The sequence below is a fragment of the Camelus ferus genome, chromosome 6 (genome assembly GCF_009834535.1).
Source record: "Camelus ferus isolate YT-003-E chromosome 6, BCGSAC_Cfer_1.0, whole genome shotgun sequence".
Classification (NCBI taxonomy): Eukaryota; Metazoa; Chordata; class Mammalia; order Artiodactyla; family Camelidae; genus Camelus; species Camelus ferus.
In genome coordinates, this window is record NC_045701.1 from 42,942,832 (window position 1) to 42,961,799 (window position 18,968).

Below are 18,968 nucleotides of genomic sequence, written 5' to 3' on the forward strand. Positions count from 1 at the left end.
CACTGATAGCTGTTAAAAACAGGTTCAGGAATGCCATTCAGATTTATATAATTCTGAAAAAGAACTCTAGATTATAATCTCAGCATACTCTGCTATAAAAATGGCCCTGTCACCCATTTCCTTTACCAGTATCTTCAAAGAGCCTGTCAGACTCGCATCGGTCACGTGGACTTACATACTTAGTTCCTATGACAGACAATAAAAATTAAAGCCTTTTTAAGAGACAAAGCATTTCTTTATTAAAAAGTTAATATATAGGAAAGCACTTAGATAATTCACCAGAAAACATCAATATTTTCATTTATTTTCAGAAATAAAGAGTTTGAAGAAGCTGTCAATTTCTTCACCTGGGCTCTTAAAATTGATCCGTGTTTTCTGGATGCTTACATTGGACGGGGAAATTCTTACATGGAATACGGACATGAGGAGGCCACCAGACAAGCACAGAAGGACTTTGTGAAAGCACTGCATTTTAATCCAGTGTGTACAAAAGCCAGAATTTATTTAAGCTATAATTTGCAGGTAATATTATATAACAATAGTTTGGACCATGAAAACACCTGTTGGACAAGAAAAACAATATATTTGGCCCTTCACTGATGATGGGAATACATGTTATTTCTTTGGCTGTGAGCACTTCACCTTTCCCTTGTTAGTATCCAGCAGAGCAGTGGGAAGCAGGGGTTTAACGAGTTACAGAGAGCCTGCCTGGGCAGCATACCCTGGGACCTGGTGTGCTAGTGAGATGCCAGTCTTCTGAACTTGTGTTTCCTTAAGCCTGCACCCCTTTCTACCTCACCCCATTAAACCTACCACACTTACAGATAACTTTTAAAATTTGCCTGATGAATTTCACAAAAGAGCCTGGCTCAGTTTTGTCTCACTAGCTTATACCTGGGCTCCATAGATTTTGTCCTGTTGAATTAGTGAAAAGCTAAAAGGATAAACAATGCATGAAAGTTTTGAAGTGGACTCCAGCCATGCCTGGGTCAGACAAACCTCTATACAGGGACTTCTGAATTCTCTAGGAAATACTCTGACATCATCCTATTAACGGTGCCCCTCTCCTGACCTTTTTTCTTTTTTTCTAGTTGGTGCTAAGGTTGGTAGATTTGCATGCATTTTCCATGGAATGTGTATAGTGATCCTAAAATTCCAGATGCTGGTACAGTTTATCAGATAGGTTTTACACCATTAGCTTATCCATTTACTTATTCAACACGTTTACTTTATTGTATATTATGTATAACTGGAGATTCAATGCCAAGCAAGTAAATGATTCCTGCCTGTGTGTGCAGAGCTCAATGTAAATTTTGTGGTGATTGTCAGAACCATTGGGTGTTTCCCATGGTGGTTGTGACTTTATGTTGTCCAAGATTGATATGAGATGACTCTGACAATTAGATTCAATTAATTAAAATTTCAGCATAATCACTCAGAGGTAATCAGTCAATTGAATGCCCCTGCAGTACAGCCTACATCCATGTTTAAAGTAGTTTAGATTTAGCACAATATAAATATACCCTTACTAAAGGCTTTATTTGATTTAAGTTAGAATCATAAACATTTGTCATGTTATGGACAATTTCCTACTTTGTGTAAATGGAAAATTATTTTAGGCCCAAGGAAAATTCCAGAAAGCTTGGAACCACTTTACCATTGCCATAGACATTGATCCAAAGAGCTGCCTAGCCTATGAAGGAAGAGCTGTAGTCTGTCTCCAGATGGGTGATAATTTCGCCGCAATTCAGGATATAAACGCTGCCATAAAGGTAAAAATCCACCTAGATTACATTATAATTAGCATAAATTAACATCATCAATGAATAGGATTAAGTAAGAAGTTTTCTGTTGCTTTTTCAAAGTGACTTATAGAGAAAACAGTATTTGTTTTGTTTTTTTAATAACCTAAATGTATTTAAAATTCAAAAAACAAATTCCTAATAAGTGTTTGATTCCTCTCACTAAATGCAAATGTATAGTTTCATGGGACATCAATATTATTTTGTAATAAAAAATGAATGCAAAAAATGAAATAACGTTCCGGGTTCGAAGGAACTAAAGAAAGAACAGTGTAAATCCTCAGCTTCTTCTGCAGTGAAACGGCAAGTGAAAATCTCAGGTTTTCTATGCAGTGATAAAAAAGTCTTCTTTTTTCTTCTAGACTTTCTATTCATTTTTTTATAGATTGGGTAGATGTAATTTTTGAGATGGGGAAGTGGAAAGAACTGAAAGATAATTGCTACTACACAGGAAAAATAAACATGTTAACTATATAATTTCTTTTCCAGCTTAACAAAGCTAAACACACAAGCTTTTTCCTTGCATCTATTCTTTGCAAAGGAGCTGAGTCAAACACTAAGATTATTTGTTTTATTGCAACCAAATCAACAAAATGTTGACACTGAACCAACTTCATACCAAGTCCTTTCTCAAAATGTTTGCTGTAATGGAATTTCACCTGCACTATAAAATTACTAGTTTCCCACAAGCAGACTTCATAACCTTCATTTTTTCAGACATGAAATTGGAGATAAGTACTATTCCCAGATGCTAAATACTCATACTGTTATACTGCAGATCAATACTACAGCGGAATTCATAACAAATCGGGGTGTGATTCATGAGTTTATGGGACAACAACAGAACGCAATGAGAGACTATCAAGCAGCAATTTCTCTAAACCCCACATACTCGCTGGCTTACTTTAATGCAGGAAATATCTACTTTCACCACAGACAGTTTTCCCAGGTAATGTGAGTTTTTCGTGACATTTTCTTTTTGACGCTGAATGCTTTCTTTGTCATATATAGTTTCAAAATTCAGGCTTTACATCTCAGGCTAATCATTCGTTAGTTCTTTTCAAAAAAGTTCTCTTTCATAAGAATGTCAATCAATTATTTATTAAGTGTTTACACCTCTGTGGGTTTCAGTCACATGAGCACTTCACTGGGAGTGAGGAGATAGATATGTGTGTTAGTTCTGGTTTTGACAACTTAATGTTTTTTGGACCTCGATTTATAATGTCTGAAATGGAAGTGTTGGGTTATTAGATGATATTTTTTATATTTTGAATTTATTTTATTGGAACTGTAATGCATTTACATGATTCAAGTTCAACTTTAATTTTTGTGTTTTCTAATCTGTATTCACTCTTTTGTTCTTTGTCTTCAATTTTATTTTGTTCTTTGTCTTTTTCAGTCAGAAGCGTAATTCATTTACTGTCATGCTTTCTTTTACATTGTGATAAGTTGTTAAGGTTATGCCTTTTCTCCAAGTACTGTATTCAGCAGTATTCCTATGTGTTTAGGTCTTTAATGTTTTAATTTTTGTTTTTCCCAAGTGTTGCACTTGAAATTTTATTTCCCTTTTGACTAAGGAGTAGTGATCAACATCTAATTTAGTCTCATATACGTGTTATTATATCGGTGTTAACATATGTGTGTAACTATAAGAGGTTACTTGAGTAGATTCTATAGGAAAGAACGGGTTTAAGGAGCAAGCCCAGGGGCAACACCAGTGTTCAGAAGTGAAGCAGAGAGGAGATGCCAGCGTGTAGAGTGAGAAGGAAGGATCCAGCCAGGATGGTGGGAAGAGAAGCAGGAGAGCATGGTATCACCTGAAGGATAAAGTGCTTTAAGAAGGGAAACGTGTCCTGTGTCAAGTGCTGCTGAGACATCAAGGAAGACGAGGATGGAGAGAGTCAGCAATGACTTTGGCAGGAACGTTGTCGGAGTAGCAGTGGAAGCAGAGCCTGGAATGGAAGAGTTGTGGAGGAAATGTGAGGTGAAGAATTAGAGACAATGGAACTAGTTCAAGAAATTCTTCTGTGAAGAGAAGTAGTAAAATGGGGGTGATAGCCAAAGTGGAGTAAGAAGGTCTTATTCTTAATTTTTTTAAATATGAGGGAAAGTGACTCATGTCCCGATGTTAATGAAAGGATCAGGTAGAAAGGGAGAAATTGCCGGTGCTGGAGAGAGGGGGAGGGCAGAGTCGGGGCACAGCTGGATTTTGATAGTAGGCACATTTCTGTTTACTGATGATATTTTCTCCGTGGAATAGGAGTACCGGTTACTAGTTAAGAGTTAAGGTGGACCGATAAAAAGGGGGACAGCATGGCTGGGAGTTCTGAGGAGAAAAGAGAAAATGTGAAATAATTGTTGTAGCAAGTGGTAGGGCGAACCTGCAAGGGGGGTGCAGTTGGATTACCAGACAACTTGAAGTTCTCATTTGAGGTTTGTGGTCAAATTTCAAGTGAGACCTTGACCCTACACTGCTTTGTGTATAATTCTTCCCACACAGATTCAGTATGGCTCTGTTGTTTCCATGCATCAATCTCTTATCTTCTCACTCCAATTGGATTATAAACTCATCAGCGTGAGGGATCACTCTCCTTCCTCTCCTCCCTTCACTTCCTCACTCAGAAAGCCCACCTACACCCACAGCTTCTACTCCATGTCAGCCTGCGCCTTTCTTCTGAACTCCTAGCCCATATGTATCACCAGTTGCTATAACAGTATACTTTACAAGTGCATTAGAGCCCAAACTGAATTAATCTCTGTCTCCTACCCCAAACCAGCTCTTCTTCGTATAAACCCCGTCTCAATTCAGGACGTCGTCTTCCACAGTCGCCTGAGTGGAAGCGTCAGCACCAGCCATAACTCTCTCTTCCCCAACTTCTTCATCTAATCAGTCATGTCATCTTGTCTGTTTTGGTTCTTAGTTTTTTCTCACATCTGTCCTTTCCATTCTGTTTCTACTGCCATTGCCTTGGTGTAGCTCTTATTCTTTCCTGCATTAGATCAGTTAGCTTGCTGACCCCAGTGATGAGGCTGCTTGACATCGGTGCCGGCTGCTGGCTGGATGCTGGAACAGAGAGTTATCCGAGGTCTAATTCTGTAAGGCGTGAATGAGGCTGTTGTAGCTCAGACCTCAGTGGACAGCTGGGAGGCTAGTGTTTTCCCAGGCTGACAGGCCAAGGTCGATTGCCTTAAACCACTCAGGCTCAGACCACTCTCTGGCTGCGTCTTAGCAATGTTTCTCTGCATTGGAGAGTTAGCTAATGCGATGAAGACAAACACAATGCCCAGAGCAATTTTCTGTTTCCAAAAATGTTTAAGGTCCATATGAGAGGGAACCTTCATGTTTTAAACTCAGTTGTCCTTAATAACTCTATGAGCATCACATATCAAACTATTTAGGTTAGATCTAAAGTGTAGTATGGCTCCATTTTTCGCAAACTGGGGACATAGCTGGCCAAATATTTGATCTAAAACGTATTCCATCCTCTGTTTTGATATACTGGATACCTGGGCTTTGCACTCCCTTCAGAGACAGGCAGACTTTGACAGCAGTATTTCAGCTATTTTGCTATGCTGCAGGCCTCTCCGTGGAGAAAATTCTCCTAGTTCCTGTGCACCCTCCCCTGGCCTCTTTGTTTCTGACTATACGGAAAGATTTAGGACCGGGGGAAGGGCCCCTCCACAGGTCAGATAATCCCTAGAGGGTTAAAACATATATGTGTTCTGGCTTCTTTTATGGTTGGTTAGTGACTTAATGATCTTAAAGCACATTTGGATGAGCTTCACGCATCATGAAGTGCAGGTGATTTAGAGTAGCTCGATCTGCTTTCTCGGTAATCACACATATGAAGGCACTAGACTAGTTGCTGAATCAAAGCCATCCATTGTGGTAGGTGCCCTTGGCCTCTGATTACTTCATAGTTAATGCTCCTATTCTTCAAGTAACCCCGTTACATCTACGGGCTTTCATTTTCTAGGTAATACATTTTCAAAGCTGTAATAGAAAGTTACATTGTTCAAAGTTAGGCATACTGTTGTGTTTTACTGAGTTAAGTCATTTTACCTGAGGGAGGCCTTTGCTTCTACGTTATTGAAGTCATGCTTTGGTGATGTAGAATTGTGTAGCCTTTACTGGTCATTTATTGATGAATTAAGATGAAACTTAAAATTACTTTTTGAGGGAAGTCTTGGCCCTGCTTCGAGTCATTCCCTTGCCTCATTTATAATGACTTTGAGTCCAGCCTCCTGTTCAGGAGTGAATTCTCTTTAAGCTCTTTGCAGAGGGATGTCTATTCTGCCATCTCAAAAGATCCTTAAACTGCACTTAACTACAGCATAGAACTCCCGTCCTGGGATGAGATGGGTTACCCAATCTTGATCTAATAGCCTCTCAAAAGTCACAAGCAGCAAAATTCATGGAGTATTGCCCGAGGGCTGTGATATCTCTCCATTTGTAGACACTGGCCAAAAAAAAAAATGCTATGTCAATAATAACTGACTAAGTCCTTACTGTATTCTGCAAATTGTTCTCAGTAATTTACTTATTAGCTCACTTAATCCTCATAGCAACACTGAAAGTCAAGTTCTATTTGTTGCCTCCATTTTACAGATGAGAAAAATTGAGGCAAAGAGAGCTTTAGTTACTCACCCAAGTGAGTAATATCTCATAGAGATAATAAATGGTAGAGCCCAAATTTGAACCTAGAAATCTGTCTCCGGCATCTGAGCCCCTGGCCACCGTGCTGTCAGTGTTTCATTTCACCCACAATGGAAGTTAAGTGAACTGAGGACAAATCCCTGGAAAATGCAGACAAAAATAGTTGAGTAAAGAAGACTGATTGAAAATGATCAGTGAGGTAGGAGAAAAACCTGGGAGACACCCTGTCTCAAAGATAGAGAGTGTTTTAAGAACGAAGGAGAGACCAAGACTGTTCATGCCACAGAAATGCCATGGAAGAAAAGGGCTAGAAAATGTCTACGGGGCTGGAGGATGCCTTCAACTTTGGCAAAAGCAGACCTCACAGAATAGGGGGAGGTAGATAGAAGCCAGTCTGTGGTGTTTGGGGGAAAAATTGAATGGTAAAGAATTAGAGACCGCAAGCTGTAATGTTAAAAATGACCTTCCCTTTAGGGTAAGTTTTAAAGTGGGAGCCAAATTTTCGTTCATCATAGAGTCAGAGATGAGATTTCCAGCTTGAGTGGTAGGATGTCTAATCAGCATCTCAGGCTATTTGTGGTGAAGGTCCAGTTTCTACAAATTTTCCAACTTACTGTTAATCAAGGCCCTAACACCAGTTCATGGACCACACTTTGAAGGGTCCCTTCCCGCTTGATGGTGAGTTGTGAATCATCTAGAGTCTTTGATCTTCTTGACAAGCTGATTTTTATCTTCTGTCTTCCTTCCTTATAGCTATTCATAATATGACTGAGTTTTTAATCCCTTCTGGTATGGTTTAGAACCTTACTGTCAAAATTTGCTTCTCTCTTTAGCCCTTAAATTCTCTGCTTTTATATGAAAAATATTAATTTTCTAACTTATATTTTATTTTCTTCTTGCGAACTTCTTTTCTAACCTATATTTTACCTTTCTCTAGTGCTGTACAGGGAAGTGGGATTTTTGTGTTTGTTGGGCTGGGAGTTGGGGCTGGGTTATGGAACACTTCACCTTAGCAGAGAGGAGTATTTTATTACTGACATTGTCTAGAACTGCTGACACATGGTGATAACAAAAAGTAGATCCAACTTTTGGTTGATTTTATGATTATCTTTTACATCCTCTACAAACATGGCACCTCTTTATCACCTTGTATCTGGGATGAAATTCTTTTACTATCTCCCTGGTATGCCGCTGGCCTTAGTTTTATATTAAGAGTAAAAGTGCTTCAGATTGCTGTATAGCTGCCAATTAAAATATATTCAAATCATCATTATCTTCACATTTTATAGGCTAGTGACTACTTCTCAAAGGCTTTAAAGTTTGATCCAGAAAATGAATGTGCTACCATGAATCGAGCTATTGCAAATACAATATTAAAAAAATATGAAGAAGCAAAAGAAGATTTTGCATGTGTAGTTGAAAGCTGTCCATTTTGGGCTGCAGTATATTTTAACAGAGCGTACTTCTACTGCTGTTTAAAGCAATATGAACTAGCTGAAGAAGACCTAAGTAAAGGTATATTTTTTGTAATTTTTTTGAGTTAGATCACAGTGGTTGATACGTGTTTTCAGATGACAAAAGAAGAAAATTGTAAGGTCTTTTTGCCTAGATAAACCTACATTAAAATTAATGATTTTAAATATCATATCTCTAATGTAATCAATATAAGTTCCTTTATGTAATAACTTACAGTATTAGTAAACTAATACAGATTAGATATAGATATAGATATAGAAAAATAAGATATAGAAAATTATTAGGAAAACTATATGTAAACATTGCCAGCCTTCCAAAAAAAGATATTGTACTGTGTTTCCCCAAGTTAATTTTCTTAGAAAGATTCAATATTTTAAATTTAACTAAATTAGGTATATATGAAGAAAAATATTTTCAAATAGGTAATATTCTTATATTATTAAAATTTTATTTTAAAAAGAGATTCTTTTTGAGTGCTCGTATAAAAATGTCTTGAATTTTTTTTTTTCATTTACAGCTCTGTCTTTGAAACCTAATGATGCTCTAGTATATAATTTTAGAGCAGAAGTTCGTGGTAAAATAGGTCTGATCGAGGAAGCTATGGCTGATTATAACCAAGCACTTGATCTTCAGGAAAATACCTCAGTGGTATGATGATATAGACTGTGGATTCTGTAACAATTTATACAGCTGTTCTACCAGAAATTGAAACGTATTTGTTGCTCTAAAAAAAACCAATTTGCATTATCTTCATTGTTGTTGTATTCATTATGTTTAGGCTTATGTAACTTTTTAATGCCTTTTAACATCTTTTTGTTATGTATTAATTATAGAACTTTTGGATCATTTTCTGCAGATTCGGAACAACGGAATAACTGAATTGCTTCATAGGATGCAGAATTTAAATGGGAATGTTTCTTAAGGGAAATATTAACACTTAGAATATTTTCTTTAAAGTCAGGTAATTCATTTAAAAATAATACTGCATGATTGTAGAAAAAGTGACCCTTTCATCAATACCTAAATGTAAGCTAACAGTACCCAGATTTAAATAACAAAGAGCTGATGACTGTAAAGAAATTGAAATCAAGCACATTTCCTCTCTTCTCCTTTAAACAATGTTTATTACAGGTCTGTATTCTTCCTGCTAATCATATTTTTCCAACATATCAACACATTTCTCTTTTTCATGTTGCAGGACAGCACCTATAAGGATTTTGAGCATCTGCTTTCCTTGAGATCCCTCTGCCTCCTTAAAGCAAATTTGATAAATATATAGAAAATATCCGCATACCCTTCTAACTAGTGCTTCATAGAATTTGACAAGTAAAAATAAATTAAAACAGCTAAAAATTCTTAATAGACTATCTCTTGAGTGAACCAGAGAACCCCTTTCATTTATCTTTCATTATCAAACAAGGTTTCCTTGTTTGAACTCATTCAGATTTGCTTTACTCCGTTTATTTTCCTTCTTTGTTTCATTTTTCCAGTACATCTCCAGCTCCTCAGAGACCAGTTTTCACTGAGGTCAGGCATTACGGGAAAAAAAAAATCCTCTATCTACTCAGCTTCCTTTGTTTTCAGTTTGGTGTACTAGGTTTTCACAACACAAAGTTAATTGTAATTTGTAAGCCACTCTGGGGATGCTTCACATCCTTTCAGGATAATTTTCTTGGCATGGTACTTGGGTCCACATGAGGACTGAGTTATTTCAGCTGGTGAATCAGACACCTTTAATAAGCCTCTTCACATCCTCTTGTTCTCACTGGTTTTTGGGCCTTTTAGTCCCAGCCCGGCTACAGATGAGATTCAGACTAGCCTCATGCACCGACAGACCGCCCCTCACCTTGTCACCTGCCACACATCTCTCCCCCATGACCTGGGGCATCTCTGGTAAAGCAGAGGTGTCACATGCTGTGGGATTCTCCCAGCACCACCCACATGCCCCGTGGATGTGCAGGGAACCCACGTCCCATTCAGATGAACTTTTGACGATGGAACTAGTAGGTAGGCTCTTTTCTCTTCCACCTCTTGGTGGAGGGTCCTGAGACACTCAGTTTATACAGCCTCCTGGAGGACCATCCCAGGAAATTAAGCAATCAGTTTGCAGTTACTGGCGGCCAACTCAAGACATTGTCTTGTGCTGGTGCTTTTGGCTTCCCTACTTTGCTCCCTTTTATTACTGTTCCTCCTTTTTTGGGTTTGCACTTGTTGATAAAGTCATTGCACAGAAACATTTGCCTCTGGCTCTGCTTTCTGGGGCAACCCAGGCTAAGACAATCAGTAATTTAATATTTTTTTCCTGATTACACACAAATACTTATGAGGCAGGAGTGATACAAACCAAAGGCCATGATAGCATAACGGAGCATAGTATCTAATGTGCCAAAAAGCTACATGTCCCAAAGTGCATATCCCGTGGATACCCACAGCTTCTGTCTGTGCTGATCTGTCCTATCGCATGAATCTACCGTTCTCCCCTGAGGCCTTCCTCTCCGTCCACACATAGGCCAAGCCAGAGCAGGCAAGGTGTGGTGTCCTGTGCCTCCCACTCACTGTCTCTGCTTGTTACCTGTGCCTAGTAAGGTAGTAGGTATCATTAGATGAGGAAACGAGGCTCAGAAGGATCAAGTTACATGATCAGGGTCACTAGGCTAGTGAATGGTGAAGCTGAGTCAACCTCTGTTCTAGTTTAAAAGCCTCTGCTCCTCCTGCTCCTTTTCACCTAGCGAGAAATAAAACAAGATAAACTCATAGTCTGTGAAACAATTCTTGTCATAATGACACTAGAGCCCTCTGTCTGTCTGATGATTGTAAGTGCAGAAAAAGATGTCCAGTCTTTCTCTCTTCCTTTGTACTGGCATATATGTGTATGTATTCATGTCTGTGTTTACATGTCTATGTATCCAGCCTAGCCTTAGATAAATGCGTGAGAGTAGTAAGATTATCTTGAGCTTTGAATCTGAAATACAGTCAACGGGCAATATTTTACATTTTATCTTTAATAGTACAGGCCAGCTGGGAATGACAGTAGAAGGGTCAGTATAGAAAGGCAGTAAGAAAGAGAAGAATTAGGTAACTATCATTTGTTAAAAACCTACTAAGGACCAGAGACTCAGCTGTGACTTAAGGACATTTTCCTTTCATCATTATAAATTAGGTCTTATTATTCCCATTTTACAGAAGAAAACTATAAAATACAGAAAGGTTAGATAATCAGTTTAGAGAACCCCTAGTATAATGAGGTTAATTAATGCCTTAGAATCATTGATTTCCAAAAATAACAGGCACTTTGTGACCAACCTCTAGGAGATCCCAATGTTCAACCTCTCTTTTTCTCCTCACCCATCTTTGCCTGGCTGACGTATTTTCAGGAAGAGAGTCCTTCCCCTTCCCAGGAGGGCGGCTTAGATCTTGGTGCTCTACGCTTCCACAGCACTGCTACCTACTCTTTTGGAACACCCTTCACCTATATATCCTTGTCTGATGGTTGTCTTCCCCACTAGACCAGGAACTCTGCAAGGGCACAGATTAGGTCTGTCTTGTTCACCACTGTATCGCCAGGGCTTACCACAGTTCCTGGTACACAGCAGGTGCTTCATAAATATTTGATGAATTTAGATAAATAAAATGCAGGTCTGGACATGCATAATACAGGACACTGTGACCCAACACACTAAAGATACATGTTTTACTATTCATTTCTATGCTAAAGTGAGCATCCTGAGAGATTCCAGGCAAGCCCAGAATCTTCAAAGATCAAAGCAGTGAGAGCATGCTTCCTCAGTGCTGTTCCTGTTTAACGTTTCTTGTGAGTAGGGAGGTTCTTAGCATCCATGTAGCTTTCACAATGCCTAACTTACACACACACACACACACACACACACACACACACACACACACACACACACACGGCACCCTTAAAACTATAGGATGACTAACCTTAGAGAATGAATTAGGAAAGATCAAGATGTAATGAATGAGCTCAATCTGCTGTCAAAACAACTATAGGCAGTTGAAAAACAACTCTGTCAAGGTGATGAGGGTGAAATATCTGACAATCATGATGTATTAACACCTCAAGCTACTCATTGTGATTTTTATAATTGGACGATGCTATGACATAATTGAGCAGTAACCCAATCAAGTAGAGTGAATAAGAGACTATAACAAATTTTTAATTACTACTTTTTGAAAAAGAAATTTTGCAGGAGTCAAGGGAGTATGGTGTATATTGAACCTATAATGAGGGGAAGGAATGGCCAGAGTGCAAACATTTATATGCATGTTCCTGGCTCTTTCTGCCAACTGGTGCTCGGAAGAGTGGATAGGAACATTCTGATTTTTTGATTTCTTATTAGTTAGTCCCCGTAAAGTAATGGATCATACCATTGGTCATAGTTTTAATCCACTAAGCCATTAAGGCAATTCAGCTACTTCTTTTTTTTTTTTTCTTTTTCTGATTCTGTGCTATCTCAGAAATCTCCCAGTGATAATTTGATTTTCCGTATGTAGAACAATATTTACAGTATAATTCCACTTAATTATAAAATTCTGTATGTACAGAGTATACCTATTGTATTTCATAAAAAGGCTGAAATGATTTTTATACACCAGCCTTTAGCAGTGAGTGCCTGTGGCAAATGGGATTGCTGGTGTAGGGTTTGTTGGTAGAGGGTATGTGGGAGGTTTAACAGAAGCTCAGTTTGATTTTTTACTTTTGACATTTTTGCATTTTCTGACTGACTCATTTTTAAATCATTAAGCGTGTCGTGGTTTTATAATAAGAAAAATATTTTTAAAAGTCCCTCACCCCTTGAGTTAGTTTCTTTCAGGCAACATTTTCTATAAATGATGCACAGTGCCTTTTCCCCTGGGTGCCTGCAGTGGGCTTGCAGCTAGGACTGGCTGGCAGGCCCCCTTTACAGGCCCAGCTGGTTCAGGCAGGTGCTGCTCACAGAGCACCTCAGGACCATGTTTGCACCATCACCATTCCTTTGGAAAAAATTAGTCTTGAAATACTCTTTTTCTGAAATACATAGGATATGACCATAGTCACTTACATTTCTAAGGAAAATATAAAATTTGCTGTGCAAACCTGTGAGTCAGTTGAAGTCTTTGTCTTCCCAACACTACAATTTTGATTTGTTTGCAAAAGGAGACGGTACTAGTCTGCAGGCACTCATGTGGTTGATTTTGCTTTACTTTAGAGCTCTTCCTTCTCTGAAAGCATAAAGATCTCCAAAGTCTCTGATGAAAAAGAAAAAAAATCACTGGGAAATTTGCTTCCACGTATCTATCAACTTCATGACACAAATTTTAATAGTGAAAGGAATCTTAAGAAACCAATGGTTTATGCTAAAGATACTTGTAATTTTATAACCATTGCTTAAAAGAAATAAATCGCTAAGTGGAAAAACCATCATTTACAGTCCAAACATAAAAATACTCCTTAATCTTACTTTAATTGGTTAATACGTTAGACAATTCCATTTATTGTTACTAAATATATATTATTATTTGACACTTTAAAATACGATTTTTACTTATGTGGTTCTAAGACTTAAGGAATAGATCCCTAATTAAGTTACATAAAATGTTTCTTTTTTTTCCTATATCCTTTCCATAGGAAACCTGTCTAAGTCTATAAAATCAATTTAGCTTGACTTATATTTTAAAAAAGAAAAAGTAATTGGGAATTTAACTCAATATTTTATGGCATTATGACTATTACACAGTAATAAGTTTTTTTTTAACAAGCCTATTAGAAATCATAATATTCCAAATTTATTAGACTGGGAGACTACCATTTAAGTATGTTTGCTTTATAAGCGAGGAACAAATCTCTCTTTTGAATTTGAAGAATGAGATAAGAATTTTAGTATCAAAGTTAAAGTGAGTTATTGCACAAAAACTAGAGATGAGGTCTTCTTTCTTAAAAATAATAGAACAGTGGTTTTATTAAAGTCTTGGAGCCCTATTCAGGAATTGACAAATTCTGTGGTACAACTCTGTGTCTTTGAAATGTGGGTGACATCTCAACACAGTTTTCCTCGGTGTAGTTTACCCTGAGTAACGTATGAGTTGTGTAATGGCTCTGCAGTATATTCTCATCTGCGTGGAAAGTTGGTTTCTCTAGTATTGCATCTCCTGCTTTCAATTCCTGTGCTGTGTGTTTGCCATATTGAATCTTTGTTGGTGAGTAGACAAGGTGGGAGAAGAATGTTTGAGAACTGAAGGTCCTTGACAGTCCAGAAAATTGCTTAATGCACTAAACTTTTCTGTGTAGTTAGCTTTGGAAATGTTATTTTTTGAATAGAACTTTCCTCTTGGGTTTCTGAACCTGGGATGTCTTTACCACAAGGGAAGTAAATGGGTAGCCAATGAGTATTAATTTTACTTGAGGAATGTTAGAGGGAAAGAGAAGGGAGAAATTTAAGTAATTTAACTGGAAAGCAGTGTAAACATTTTTACATGAGAAGATAACAGCAATGTCATAGAATAGAACTTTAAAAATTCACATGAATCTTAACAGTAAAATGTACGAGTTTGGAGACATTTCTCCCTTTTGGGGGCTTCTTTGGGATGTGCCACAGACCCATAGGGGTCAGCATTCACTCTCCTCTGCTGCTGGGAACCATGAGACAGCAGCCTTCAGCACCATGGGGACATAGCAGCGTTATTCCTGAGGCTCTCTCCACAGCAGGTGCCCATGAGCGCATTTTACAGATGGGGAAACTTGGGTCCAGAAAGATTAGGAGACCCGCAGAGCAGAGGTCCCACATTTAAGGAAGGAACCATAATATAAACCCAGGCAACCTGAGAAATTCGACAAATGCTGTTTCAGGAATACTTTGGAATGGAAATACCAGTAAAGCCAGATGAAAAGGGCGGAGGCTCCTCTTTCTGAGGTTTTTTTTTTAATTTGTTTTAGAGTTTGCTCTAGTGGATTTTTGACTAACTGGATGCAGAGTAATTCATTTCTCAAAGTACTTTCAATGATACATGTGTTTTTATTTACTATTTTAAGTGTCATCCTCATGTCTACTTAGATCCACTCTATGCTAAATAAAATATGTGGAATAATGAAAACAGGTAAGTGCTCACTAAGTGTCAAGACCTTTTCTAAACACTCTGTGTGTATTATCTCTTTAATTATTACAACCACCCCCAAAAGTTATTATGATTCACATGCCCATCTTATAGATGAGAATACTGAGCAGGAGGGAGATTAGGTAATTTGCTTAAAATCACATGTAAATTAAGAGATTGAGCAGTCTGACCCCAGGGCCTTTGCTCTTCACCCCCATTCTCAGCTGTGTAAGGGAGGGCAGACACGGAGGCCCCGTCCTGTTCAGGGGAGTCACCTGGCAGCAGCTTGCAGGTCTCAGGGAGATCTGTGCCCTGGAAACTCAATCTCTTGGCACCCCAGAAAGCATACCGTTCCTTTAGAGCTTCCTGAACTCCATGCTTCATCTTCTTTTTGGAATAACCTAGACCCAAAGTGGCAATTCAATTTCATCTTAAAATGAGGGAGACTAGAAGATAAAATTCGACCTTAAAACCTAGTGATTGACCTCACGCTGCTGTAGGGTGTAGCTCCTCCTGAGCCACAACTTTATTTTCTAGATACCATGTCTCTGAGATTTCACCCTGAAAGTTCCCAGGAGAAAGGAAGGAGGCTTTCAGAGAAAATGGCTAATGTGACCTAACTCTCTAAACAGGACAAGGCTTTAAGAGTAACTTCTGCCATTCAGCTCTCCTGCGACCCACAAGCAATAAATGACAGTCTTTGAAAAACGGCACTAGCTTATCGAATTCTTGGGCATCAAGCAGGGAAGAACTCGAGTGATTTCTCTACACTTGTAGTGTCAAGAGGAGTCATACTCAGAGACCTCTGTTATAAAAGAGTAGTTGTTTACGGCTATGGAGAAATCCTGGTGGGTCTGTCCATCAAACTTTATGAAATGTGTGAGTTACTAAGGTATCAGCTTTCTGGATCTAATTTTCTTTCCAGAGCATTCAAAATCAAACCCTTTCTTTACTGGGTGCTTTCCTACTGATAAACACCGAGCCGTTTTTTTTTTTTCTTTTTCTTCCTTTCCTAACTGTTTTTGTTGACTCTCTTCACATCCTTTTCCCCTCCCTTCATCTCCTGTTCTGAGACTGGACTCTAACCCAGTGTTTCTCAAGCTGGGGCCTGGGGTCCACCTGGGTCAGAATAGGCCAGAATGCTTAGTAAATGCGTCCTTCAGGCCTTACCTCCATTGTGCGAAAACATTCTCTGAGAAGGAGCCAAGGACTCTGCATTTCACTAAGCTCCTGAGAGATTCCTAGCCACACTGAAGCAAAGAAGGTCTAGGCCAGTGGTTTTCGGACTTAGTTATGGAAGCTTTGTTACAGTAGATTTCTAGGGCTCAGCTGAGAGTTTCTGATCAGTAGGTACTGGGTCGGGGCCGAGCCCTTGCATTTCTGTTGGGTTCCTGGGTGACGCTGATACTGCTGGTTTGGAAACCCCACTTTGTGAACTCTAGAGGTTTGAGAAGGTGTAGTCTAGAAAACGTTTTAATAAAACATGCTCTGAAATGTTAAATGTTAAGCATTTTGGTTGTAGAAATTAAAATATTAACAGAAACACAGAAACTTCTCTCTGTACGTCTGTGGGGACCATTCCTCACTCTCCATCTCTGCATGTTCAACCCAGCTCATCCTTCAGAGGGTGACCCCCACCCACTTCAGGAAGGCTTGATTCACACAACTGTGAGTCATCTTGCTCCCCAGCTCTTCCCCACCTCCCCGCCTTTCACTTGTTCGAGGACACTGACTCCTTTCTACGTAGGGTACAGCTATTTGTGTCTGGAGGAAGATGTTTCATCTTTCCCACCGTACTGCAAACTCCTTAAATACGAGGTTTGTGCGCTTTTAAAAATTCTGTCTTGCCTGACGGCGGGGGGGAGGGGGGCACTTCCTTGATGCTTGACAGATGTTTCATTAATGAATGCATGTTTCAGTGGGAGAAGCATAATTTTAATTCCTCTAAGTTAGAGCTAAACTGTTTATCCTTTACATTTTCCATTTAAAGGATCTGTCTTCACAGCAGTGATAGTCTTTCTTTAATTTAGCTGAGGAGGTAGGTCGAGTTTGGGATGAGTATTTTTAGAGTAAAACTTACTAAAATCCAAGGAGCACTCCAGTAAGATCCTGAGGCTCTTTACTGGTTTCCTAAAAATCATTCTCCATCTGGTTACAGAAACTGTGGATCTGCCACACTGGCCTCACTTGGGATGGAAGTACATTAGAAACATAGCATCTTGGTCCTCATCCCAGGATCAGAATCAGAATCAGAATTGGGATCAGAATCAGAATCTGCAGGTGCTTTGTGCATTCTAGTTAGAGGAGCACTATAGTACTGAGGAGAATTTCCTTCTGACTGAAGAAGAGTCCTTAAACAGAGTGACAAGTCACTATTATAAGTTTGTTAAAAAAATATTTTTTTCACAAGATACCCTTGTGGCAGCTGGGAGTTCTGCTGGGGATTTGTAACCATCATCAAAGTTTCTTATTAAATGGGCTTTGTATTGTGCTAGATACTGTGAAAGAAACGTAATGAATCTGAGATTTACCACAGAACTACACATCATTGATGTGGGGAAGCACGTATTAAGACATAACTAAACACAAGAAGCATGCAGGTGCAGCATTGATGCAACGTGAGTGGATTTGTTTTTGAACATTTTTGTTACTATTCATCCCCTATTATCCACATTTGTTTGATTTGAGAGTTTTTAAAACAAGATATTTTTAGCTATTTGGATTCAGAAGTTTGGTATTAAATAGTACCCTGCCATGATAATAAAGGCATCTTCTCTTTGACTTTCATTTGTAGTATAACTTATGTATAAATGGGTCAGGCATCAAAGGCATAATTAACAGTTTTAAATAAATTGTCAAAAGAGAAAATGTTTATAGGCTTTGTATTAAAATGTTTACTCTTAATTTAGGGTTCAAAGTATGTCATTATTATCCAAATACAAAAAAACATTTATTTAAGCTTATTTGAGATTACTGTTCTTACAATATTGATCCTTCCTGCTCCCTTGTGAATGGATTATGCAATATTTAATGTGCGAGGCTTACGTGGAATATGAACTTTCTTGGTTAATAAGACCTCTTTCTCTGTGATAGTTGTGATTCTCCAAAGACGCTCATGAGTAAAGTCAGAGTGGCTGCTCTTAAAGCATGCTTGGTAATGGAGGAGCAGACCAACAAGGCTGTCAAAGGAGTTTGGGAACTTCCTATGTCTTGTTCATGTCTTTGTTCTTTCATTTCTCTGGGAGGTTTTATGTAACATAATTTAACCAAAGAGGAACAGCGTCATTAAAAAGCTGTTTAGGATTTATGGATTGTAATACTGGCTGTAAACATTCTGCCCTCCCAGTCCTGAGAGTATTAGAACAAGAGAATACAGCAGTTAATTATAAGAATATCCTTTTCCATTTTACATAATATTATAGTATCTAGATGAATTATATTTTTTTTACCATTGAAGACTGTACTTCTAAATGGTCTACTTACTAGTTATATCCTTGCTGTTAAACTTCTAGTACATAATAATTATTGTATTATTCATAATAATTTTGTTTCACTGATGTTGTCTTTACATGAGACAGTGGGATTGAAAATAACCAATGCACACTACCATTGCAAAATACAGTAGGTCTAGGCCATACCACCCTGAACACGCCCGATCTCCAAAATACAATATGACCATGGTCATTATGAGCAGAAACAAAATGATACCCACCTCTTCTTGTTTTTATTGAAGTGTAGTTGATTTACAGTGTTGTGTTAGCTTCTGGTATACAGCATAGTGATTCAATTATACATATATATGTGTGTGTGTATATATATATATACACATATATCTCTTTTGGATTCTTTTCAATTATAGGTTACTACAAGATACTGAATACAGCCCCCTGTGCTATATAGTAGGTCCTTGTTGTTTATCTATTTTTTTATGTAGTAGTTTG

The 18,968-nt window shown here is 38.3% G+C and overlaps 1 protein-coding gene across 1 annotated transcript in view; it reads left to right on the forward strand.

Moving 5' to 3' along the window:
- TTC6 (tetratricopeptide repeat domain 6) overlaps nucleotides 1-10,202 on the forward strand; it is a 155,964-nt gene extending 145,762 nt beyond the window's left edge. Inside the window, exons 28-32 of the mRNA XM_032481922.1 lie at nucleotides 312-522; nucleotides 1,620-1,772; nucleotides 2,581-2,751; nucleotides 7,749-7,974; nucleotides 8,453-10,202. Of these exons, the coding sequence (XP_032337813.1) occupies nucleotides 312-522; nucleotides 1,620-1,772; nucleotides 2,581-2,751; nucleotides 7,749-7,974; nucleotides 8,453-8,589 (898 nt within the window). The 3' untranslated portion in view covers nucleotides 8,590-10,202. The remainder of the gene's footprint in view (nucleotides 1-311; nucleotides 523-1,619; nucleotides 1,773-2,580; nucleotides 2,752-7,748; nucleotides 7,975-8,452) is intronic.
- The last annotated feature ends 8,766 nt before the right edge of the window (nucleotides 10,203-18,968 follow it).